The sequence below is a fragment of the Orycteropus afer genome, unplaced genomic scaffold (genome assembly GCF_000298275.1).
Source record: "Orycteropus afer afer isolate SDZICR_OR568_19922 unplaced genomic scaffold, OryAfe1.0 scaffold00291, whole genome shotgun sequence".
Taxonomy (NCBI): Eukaryota; Metazoa; Chordata; class Mammalia; order Tubulidentata; family Orycteropodidae; genus Orycteropus; species Orycteropus afer.
This window is the reverse complement of record NW_006921878.1, coordinates 160,735-170,617: the sequence shown is the minus strand read 5'-3', so window position 1 is coordinate 170,617 and position 9,883 is coordinate 160,735. Positions and strand designations below refer to the sequence as shown.

The window sequence follows — 9,883 nt, the reverse complement described above, 5'->3', positions numbered from 1 at the left end:
GACTTCATAGAAAAGGTGCCTTTTTTTTAGAGTTGTGTTTTTAAGGAAGGAGCTCTGATGATGCACTGGTTAAAGTATTCCGCTGCTCACCAATAGTTTGGCAGTTTGAACCCATCATCCACTCCTCGGGAGAAAGACAAGGGAGTCGGCTTCTGTGGAGAGTGACAGCCTTGGAAACCCCATGGGGCGGTTCTGCTCTGTCCCCTAGGGGCGCCGTGCTTGGGAATGGACTGCAGGCTGTGCAGCCTCTGGAGCAGAGTGCGGGGCCTCACCTGCGGCAGGCCATCACTTCTCCTCTGTTGGTTGTTCCAGGTCTCTGGGAGGAGCCAGGTGCCTGGTGGACTCCCATCGCCTCCAGCAGCTGTGCTCAGGACGTGACCCCCCCACCGAACCTGTGCCCCAGAGCCCACGATGTCCAACCCCTTCCTGAAGCAAGTCTTCAACAAGGATAAGACATTCCGGCCCAAGCGCAAGTTTGAGCCGGGCACGCAGCGCTTTGAGCTGCACAAGCGGGCGCAGGCGTCGCTGAACGCGGGCCTGGACCTGCGGCTGGCGGTGCAGCTGCCGCCAGGGGAAGACCTGCACGACTGGGTGGCTGTGCACGTGGTGGACTTCTTCAACCGCGTCAACCTCATCTACGGCACCGTCAGCGACGGCTGCACCGAGCAGTCCTGCCCTGTCATGTCAGGCGGCCCCAAGTATGAGTACCGCTGGCAGGATGAGCGTGAGTTCCGCAAGCCCACTGCACTGCCCGCCCCCAAGTACATGGACCTGCTGATGGACTGGATCGAGGTGCAGATCAACAACGAGGACCTCTTCCCCACCAACGTCGGTGAGTCGGGGAGGAGGGGCGCCGTGTCCCGGGGCTGCCCTAACTGACATGCATCTCTCAAGAGCTGAAACCCAGTCTCCTGGGCCAGCAGCTGAGTCCAAAGCAGGGTCTCAGGGGGTCAGTGCCTTTCTTGTCAGTAATTGCAGGCGTCTCTTGGTTCCTTGGAACCCTGGTGGCACGGAGGTTAAGCGCTTAGCTGCTAACTGAAAGGTTGGTGGTTCAAACCTACCAATGCCTCCATGGGAGAAAGACCTACGTGATGTGCCCCTGTAAAGATGACAGCCTAGGAAACCCTGTGGGGAGGTTCTAGCCCATCACGCAGGGTCGCTGGGAGTCGGACTCAACGGCACCCAGAGACAATAACTTGGTTCCTTGGCTTGTGGGTGGTCCTTACATGGTATCTGTCTAACCTGTCTGTGTGTGTGCACATGTGTGCATCTGTCCCTATGCGTGTGTGGGTGTCCCTGTGTGTGTCCCTGCCTGTGAGTGTGTGTATGTCTATCCCTGTGTGTGTGTCTGTCTATACACATATGGTGTATGTGTGTGTATATGTCTGTTCTTGTGTGTGCCTGTCCCTATCTGTGTGTATGAGTGTCTGTCCCTCTGTCTGTCTGTCCCTGTGTCTGTCTGTCTGTCTGTGCCTGTCTGTGCATGTGTATGTGTCCTGTGTGTATATGTGCCTGTCTGTGTGTGTGTGCCCTAGTGTTTGTATGTACGTGTCTGCCCTTGTCTATGCATGTGTCTGTCTGTCTGTCCCTCTGTGTGTGTGTCCACGGCTGCGCTGTGCTTTCTGTAACTCAGGAGTGATTGGCTTTAGAACCCACCCTCCACTCATGGACAGCTTCGATTAGGTTACGTCAGACAGACTGCTTGTTGTTGTTGTTATATGCTGTCGAGTTGGACCAGGCTCATAGTGACCCCTCCTTGGGTTTCTATGGAAGTAGATTGCCCAACCTTCCTTCTGAGGAGTGGCTGGTGGGTTTGAACCGCCAGCCTTCTGGTTAGCAGTCAAGTGCTCTAGGCACTACGCTACCAGAGCTCCTATGTCAGACTGCAGTCTCATGTAACAATGTGACAGTACACTACAGCCACAGGTACGAGGACCAGGATTGTGTTACCTGTCTTGGGGGACAGCACAAGCTGTGGCCCAGGGTGTGTGCGGCCGTTCTTTCTGTGGCCCTATACCCTCAGGCCGTCCCTATGCTTCCTGTGTTGTTGGGCGCAGAGCTGTGGACAGGCCCGCAGGGGGCCAGGACGAGCACACTCTGCCCTCTCCACACCCGTTTTGCTGTGTTGCTGCTGTCCATGGTCGTGGATCCCGACTCCTGCCAGCCCCACGCGTGCCCTGTAGAGCTCTGCTCCACAGCGTTTTTATGGCTGGGACCTTTCGGAAATGGGTCACCAGGCCGTTCTTCCGCGGCTCCTCTCAGTGAGTTCAGACCGCCAGCCTTTCAGATGGTAGTTGGGCACTTAACCGTGTGCACCCCCAGGACTTCCTTTCTCAAGAACAACTTTCTGAGACGTGACTGACTCCCACCCCAGAGTTCGTCCGTGGACAGTGCACACGTCAGGGGTTTTAGGACCCTCACAGAGTTGTGCAGCCATTGCTACCTAGTTGCAGCCCAAGAAGCAGCCCTGTGCCTGTCAGCAGGCACCTCCCACTCCCTCCCCCACCCGGCAACCTTTGATCTGCACTCTGCCCCTGTGGTTCTGCCTGCCCTGGACGTTTCATGTCAGTGGGCTCAGACCCTGTGGCCTCTTGCCTCTGGTTCTCTCACTGAGCGTTGTGTTTTCGAGGTTCTTCTGTGTTGTGGCGTGTGTCTGAGCCTCATTCCTCTTTAGGCTGAGTACCTCTCCCTTTTGTGTCCATGCACTCCTCTGTTGACGGACACTTGGGCTGGTTTCATTTGCCATCTGTGAGACACAGTGCTCCTGTGTGTACAAGCTGCTGCATGGATCATGTTCTCTGGTCCCTTGGGTATCGTCCTAGGACAGGCAACAGGTAAAACGCTCCCAGCTACAGCAGAGTTCTTGGTCGGAAGGACAAGCAACTCACAGAGCCATGGGAAGGACCGCAGAGCCCAGCCAGGACAGGAGACCCGGGCAGCTCGCAGAGTCACGGGGAGGACCGCGGAGCCCGGCTGGGACAGGAGACCCGGGCAGCTCACAGAGTCACGGAGAAGACCACGGAGCCCGGCCGGGACAGTAGTCGAGGATGCTGTGGCATGAGGAGGCTGTGGCATGGCAGGGTCATTTCCCTCGCAGGGTCTTCCTAGACCTCAGTCTCTGCCCGTCTGTGTAGCCCCCTCCTGTCACCCGGGACCATCCCTGTGTTCCCACTTGAGCTACAGGCAGGAACATACTGCTGGAGCCCAGTGCCGGGGGAGGGAAGCCTGCCTCCCCCTTGAATCCTGCAGCCCACTTATCTTGGGCTTCTTCCTGAACAACACGGGAGCTCAGAGGCTGGACTGCCGACAGGGCTCCTCCCAGTCACTGGGGCGTTTGGAGAAGACGAGCTTGTGATCAGAGAAGACAACAGTGCATTCTGTGTCGAGCCAGTACCGGGACTCTAAGTAGTGGGAGAAATCAGAGGTGGTGGAATCAAGATCCAGTGGGCCCCAGAGGGCTTTGGGGAACACTCAGGATGGAGCTGGATCACAGAGGGTGCTCCTGAGCCGCCTGCCCGGGGCCACTCTGCTGGTGAAGCCCTGTAGCAGCTGTGTAACCTAAAGGCTTTCCTACCGGGTGCCTTGGTGTGGATGGAATCAGTGGGTGCAGGCCAGCCTAGGCCCAGGGACACAGGTGGACGGCTTCCCTCTGCCTTTGGGGTGTAACATTATACTCACCACCTGGGTGCTACCACCCTCCTCACCATTTGTCTGCTGTTTCCCATTCTCCTTTTTGAACCCACCGGACCACACCCACTTCCATAGACATACTGCACTTCCTGTGGACATGGGGCCTTCCTTCTACCTGGAACATGTCTGCCACCACAGTCACCCCTCACGGTTAGCATCCCCTCGCCTCCCACTCAGCGAAAAAGTCCTTCCTGGAGGCCTTCTCAGATGTTCACACAGGCTGCAGGGCTGTACCCAGGTCGACACTTGGCCTGCACAGCCCCAGAGTGAACCTTCTCACCTTTGCCAGCTGGTCTCCGTCCTGGCTTGTCAGCTCAGCCCTTGTGGTGCAAAAGCAGCTGTAGACAATATTTTAACAAATGAGCACAACTGTGTGCCAATCACCCTTTATTTACAAAACCAAGTGGGTGGCCCAGTTTGGCTCAGGAGTTTCTTTAAGACCCTGGGTCGGAGTGCCATCACAAGCATGCAGAGAAGCCCCTGGCCTCCCCTTCTTCGTCCTGAGCAGCATTTCTCTCAGTCATCGCTCCCTGTCCTGGAGCGCCTCTGTCCGTCTTGGCCCAGCGTGCCCACTGCTCTTGGAGGGCAGAAGGACGGGCCGTCTTGCCGGCAGCCCAGAGCCATGTGGTTTGTGCTGAGCCAGCCCTGCACTCACCCTCCTCTGCTTGCTGTGGCTCAGCGTCCCTCTGACTCTATCGCCAGTGTTAGAGGTCATTTGTCCCTGGGTTGACCGGTCCCTGGACCTGATTACCCACGCAAAATACCACCAAGTGGCCAGCTTAAGAGGACAGGAGTGAATTTTTCCCCAGTCCTGGAAGCCAGGCGCCAGGGCCTCTGCGTGGGGCTCACAGGGAGGGGTGGCACCATGCCTTTCTCCCACTTCTGGGGCAGTGGGATCCCCCTGTATCTGGGCTTGTGGACGGATTCTCACTGGTGTCCTCTGGGTGGCACTGTCTCCAGGTCTGTCTTTCTTATCTTATTTTTTAATATTTTTTTTTACTGTGTTTTAGGTAAAAAATTTTCACAGCAAATTGTTTCCCTTTAACATTTTTTCTAAGATTGTCCCCTGCCTTTGGTCAGTTTCCCCAATGTGTCCGCGTTCTCACGGTCTCTGTCCTGCCTGCTCTGTTTCCACTGACAGCTTCCCTCCCCGTCTCCCCGTCTCCCCTTTGCCTCTGGGTGGAGGTCGGCTGGTTCATCCCACAGAGGGTTACTTCAGGGAGAACGTTGCTCCCGGTGCCGCTTTATAAGCCAGTCTGTTACTTGGCTGAAAGGTGACCTGAAGAAGTAGCTCCAGTTCCCTGGTCAAAGGTGACAGTCTGGGGGCTTTCTCTAGTGTCCGTCAGTCCGGTAGGTCTGGTCTTCTAAGGGATTTGAGTTTTGTTCCACGTTTTATCCCATTCTATCCGGGCCCTTCTGTTGTGTCCCTGGTTAGAAGGGTTGGCAGTGGTAGCTGGGCACCATCTAGTTCTTCTGGTCTCAGATCAGCAGAGGCTGTGGGTCGTGGGCTGTTAGTCCCGTGGACTCGACTCTTTTCTGAGTCTTTGACTGCCTACATGCTCGCTTTCTTCACTCAAGTTGTATCTCAAGTGGCTGCTCGCGAGCCATCCTTCCCTTTTAAAGGACACCATTGGGGAGCCTCAGAACCCACTGTGGTTTGGATGACCACATGGCAGTTAACTGGTCACCAAAGAGAAGCCCTCTTTGCAGCACAGTCACATCACAGGCACAGGGGCTCGGACTTCACCAGCTCTCTATGGGGCACAAGTCCATCCAAACCTGGGGCCTCGTGGGCGATCATGTAGCGGTGTCTCTGGAGAGTAGAACAAAGCAATGTCTGCACGTGGCCTCTGACCCTGGCGACCCCAGGGGTGCTGGAGCAGGGCTGTACTCCATCAGCTCGCAGTGGCTGACACATCAGAATCAGACGGCCAGGCCTTTCTCCTGGGCTCCTCTGGGTGGACTCGAACCTCCCATCTTTCAGTGAGCAGCCGGGCGCACTCACCGTGTGCAGCCCCCCAGGGCCGCCCCAGCTGTAGAACCAGAGATTGGTCAGTCTCCCTCACCTGTCAGATGGATGGGGAAGCAAGCCCTTGGTCGCGGATGCTGAATGAACTTTCCACAGGGCTCTTCCCCAGGAGCCCTGTGTTCTGTCTACTGCAATGCCAACACCCTCTGGGGCTCACGGCCAGCTCCTCATGGCTGGGGCAAAGCCTCAGTTGTTCCTTAAGTGGTTATACAGAGACAAACCAGCACAGTGACTGGCACATCTGTGCTGAAGCTGGGACGACAGCCCCTCAGCCACATGGGAGTCTTGAGTGCACTTTCCTTCCCACTTCCCTGTTTACCTGCACAGGTCTAGGCATTGCCCAGAATGGAGCAGCCGTGCCCTACTCAGCTAAGTTAACTGTCCCTATGGTCCAGGGGCCTGCTGTAAACTCTGCCATCGAGAGCTGTCTTGCACGTGTCCCGTGGACACTTGCTGGCCAAGCTCCCCAGGAAGCTTTCCTGCCAGCGGAATCCGTCCGTGGGATCGTGCAGTGATGCTCAGGCACATCCTGCCAGCCTTGCCCTTCCTGTGGGAGTGCTTAGCAGTTTCACCCCCAGTGTTGGTGGGGGTGGCAGCTGGCCTTCACCTGGTGCCTTGACCACCTCTGTCTTCTCCAGCCTGACTCCTGGGGTCCGTGCTTCTTGACTAGGATGAGGAGCCTTGGGTGAGACAAACCCAGCTGCAGACGGAGCTCTGCTCCTAACTGGAATGTCAGCAATTGGAGTCCGCCCAAAGGCACCTTGGAAGGAAGGCCTCGCAATCTTCTGAAATCAGCCATCGAAGACCCCGTGGAGCCCAGCCCTGTCCTGACATCTGTGGAGTCACCGTGCATTGGAATTAATTAAATGGCCAGTGGTGGTCTGCTTCTATAGCGACCCTGTGTACAACAGAACCAAACTGTGCCAGGCCCCGCGCCAGCCTCATGGCCTTTGCTGTGCTTGGGCCCATCATCGCAGCCACTGTGTCAACCCATCTGGTTGGGAGTTTCCTCTTTTTTGCTGACCTACTTTCCCAAGCTTGAGACCCTTCTCCAGGGAAGGGTCCCCCTGACAATGTGACTAGAGTGTGGGGGAGGAGGTCTTCACCATCTTCATCTCCAGGGAGGGAGCATTCTGGCTGCATTCCTTCCAGGACAGATTTGTGCCTTCTTCTGCAGGCCACGGGACCTTCAGTGTTCTCCACTAACTCTAACTCAAAACTCACTGCCCTCAGTCGGATCCGACTCATAGCAACCCTTCCTTGGGTTTCCGAGGCGGTATCACTATGGAAATAGTAGATACCACAATTCGAATACTTCAGTTCTTCTTTGATCTTCCTTATTCATTATGCAGCTTTCACATGCATATGAGGTGATTGAAAATTGCAGTGGCTTGGGTCAAGCACACCTTAGTCTTCAATGTGACATCTTTGCTCTTCAATACCTTAAAGAGCTCTTTGGTAACAGATTTGCCCAGTGCAATACATCATCTGATTTCTTGACTGCTGCTTCCATGGGTGCTGATTGTGGATCCAAGTAAAATGAAATCCCTGACAACTTCAGTCTTCGTTTATCATGACGTTGCTTATTGGTCCGGTTGTGAGGATTTTTGTTTTCTTTATGTTGAGATGTAATCCACACTGAAGGCTGTAGTGTTTGATCTTCCTCAGTAAGTGCTTTGAGTCCTCCACTTGCAGCAAGCAACACTTTCTTCCAGGACCTCAAGCAGATTGCTCCTCATAGTGTCTGTGAGGACATAGATTCTCTCTGCATCAAAATGTCTACTGAGCCTGACCCTCCTTTGCTTTACCCTTGTGGAGTCGCCTCCTGTCTGGCCACTATCTGGCCCCCATGTCCCCAATGTCCCTGTTCATTCAGGCTTCCCAGCCTCACCAAAGTGCCGTGCCCCCTCTCCAAAGTCCCCAGGCTCTAGTGTGGGGAGGAAGGTCTCCATCTTGCTGCCCCGCCAGGGCTGTGCCCTGCAAAGTGGGTTCATGAGTGGTCCCTGCCCCAGGAGGGACAGGTGGGGCTGTGTGTGCACGGGACAGCGTGAGTCCCCTGAAGTGACAGAATCCCAAGATTATTAACCTCTCTGAGCCTTCATCTGTCCAGTGCCACTGGTGCCCTCATCCTGGCACTGGGAGGGGTCAGTGGCAGTACGATCTTGTGATGTGGGCCCTGGCCACATCTGCTGACTGCCCTCCTGCCCTGCCCCTCTGCCAGGCACGCCGTTCCCCAAGAACTTCCTGCCAGTGGTGAAAAAGATCCTGTCGCGGCTGTTCCGCGTGTTTGTGCACGTCTACATCCACCACTTTGACCGCATCGCTCAGATGGGCTCCGAGGCGCACGTCAACACCTGCTACAAACACTTCTACTACTTTGTCCGGGAGTTCGGCCTCATTGACACCAAGGAGCTGGAGCCGCTGGTGAGGCCATGGGGTGGGCAGCATGGGCAGCGGGAGTCTTCAGCCCGTCAGGGATGGGGGGCTCAGCTGGGCAGGAATGAGGGGGCCCAACCAGGCAGGGATGGGGGGGCCCAACCAGGCAGGGATGGGGGGCTCAGCCGGGCAGTGGGGGTCCAACCAGGCAGGGATAGGGGGCTCAGCCGGGCAGGAATGAGGGGGCCCAAGCCTGGCAGAAATGGGAGGGCCTCAGCCGGGCAGGGATGAGGGGGGTCCCAGCTGGGCAGTGATGGGGGCTTGCACACCACCCACCCAGCCACCAAGGTCAGTGCACTCCCAGCAGCAGCCTGAGAGTCCCGGGCAGGGCCAGTGTCCATGCCCTGGGCCCAGTGGGGTCAGCAGAAGGACCTTGTGGGCCCCCAGGTGTCTCCCTGGCAGGGGCCATGCTCTAGTTACTGGCCCCACCTCGTAGACCTGTCACCTTGGGGACAGGAAGTGGGCTGGTCCCCACGAGGGAGGCTTTGGTGACAGGACTGACTGCACAGAAAGAACGAGAGCAGACGCCAGAGGGCCCACAGAAAACACTGTGGGGAGCACAGTCCTGGTCCCCAGCCGGATCCCCTCCTCCTCACAGCCCTGAATTGTCTGTAGTCCCCACCCTCCTCCACTTATCGAGGTCGGGAGAGACCTGCTGGACCAGAGGCCATTCGGCCTCCACCTGGCCTGGTGTCTTTACGCCACCAGGATTTACCTGGATCTCATCAAAGGGCATGAACCTCAGGGCCCCAGGATTAAAGTCTGGCAACCAGGGGTGGGGTCAGCACAGGGAAGCTTCAGCTCCAGGCATTTGGGCCCCGATATCAGAGGTGGTGGCCGCTGTGTGGTCAGGCGTGCTCATGCCATTTCTCAATGTGGGAATTCCATGTCCCCACCTGGACGCTTTGCTCCCACACTGGGATGGGGGCATCTGCGGGGAGAGGGCGTGGCCACAAGCCCCCCAGAATGGAGGGGGGCGTCCTGCTTCTGGTATTCCACTTTAATGACTCCTATCCCCACCACAGAGAAAAACCCCTGAATCGTAGGGCTGCCACACCCCCGCTAACCCATAATGGGAAGGGTCCTCAGAGACTGCTGACCCCTCCCTGCAGTTGCTGTGCCTGTGGGAGGGGCTGTCACTGGCCGCTTCCAAGGGGCACTGAGTCTTGGACAGAGATCACCCGGCCTGCAAGGCTGGGAATATGCATCCTCTGACCCTTACAGGAGAGGTTTGCTAACCCCTGGTCTGTGGAGTACTGTTGTCTGTTTTATTTTTGTAAATTTGTTTGTCATTTGTGTAACCTCCTTTGTGGACTGTCTGCTGATTCCTCACCTTCTTCTGGGCACTTGTTCCCAACAGAAGGAGATGACCGCACGAATGTGTCACTGAGTGCCACAACCAACCCCAGGCCCGGCTGCCACCACATGAGCACTGTGCGGACCCACAGACTCTCAGACGATGGTGGTTTTGGACATCGAGGTCTGTTTTTCTAACCCGAGCACCTCAGCAGAGTCGCCCTCTGTCGGACCCCAGACTGCCCTGGCTGGGTCGTCGGATTTCCGTCTCCCTCCCATTCTCAGGTGGCCACAGTGGACCCCAGCCTCCCTGAGCCTCGGCCTCTTCCTCAGTGTCACGAGGAGGGGGCACTTCTCTGTAGCACTGTGTGTCGTCTGTCAGCAAACGGAAAAATCCACTTTGCTTATAACCACTCAAGTGTGCCACGAAGC

The 9,883-nt window shown here is 56.6% G+C and overlaps 1 protein-coding gene across 1 annotated transcript; it reads left to right on the top strand.

The window, feature by feature from the left end:
* Positions 1-411: 411 nt before the first annotated feature.
* On the top strand, positions 412-9,545 carry MOB3A (MOB kinase activator 3A). Its single transcript, XM_007950996.1, has 3 exons — positions 412-832; positions 7,941-8,143; positions 9,516-9,545. Exons 1-3 carry the CDS (start codon positions 412-414, stop codon positions 9,543-9,545), a joined length of 654 nt encoding a protein of 217 aa, XP_007949187.1.
* The last annotated feature ends 338 nt before the right edge of the window (positions 9,546-9,883 follow it).

Bases quoted from the DNA above. Each gene is read 5' to 3' on its own strand.
- MOB3A (XM_007950996.1), top strand. From the start codon at position 412: ATGTCCAACCCCTTCCTGAAGCAAGTCTTCAACAAGGATAAGACATTC. The intron at 833-7,940 runs GTGAGTCGGGGA...CCCCTCTGCCAG, and splicing joins CCTCTTCCCCACCAACGTCG to GCACGCCGTTCCCCAAGAAC. The intron at 8,144-9,515 runs GTGAGGCCATGG...TGTTCCCAACAG, and splicing joins CCAAGGAGCTGGAGCCGCTG to AAGGAGATGACCGCACGAAT.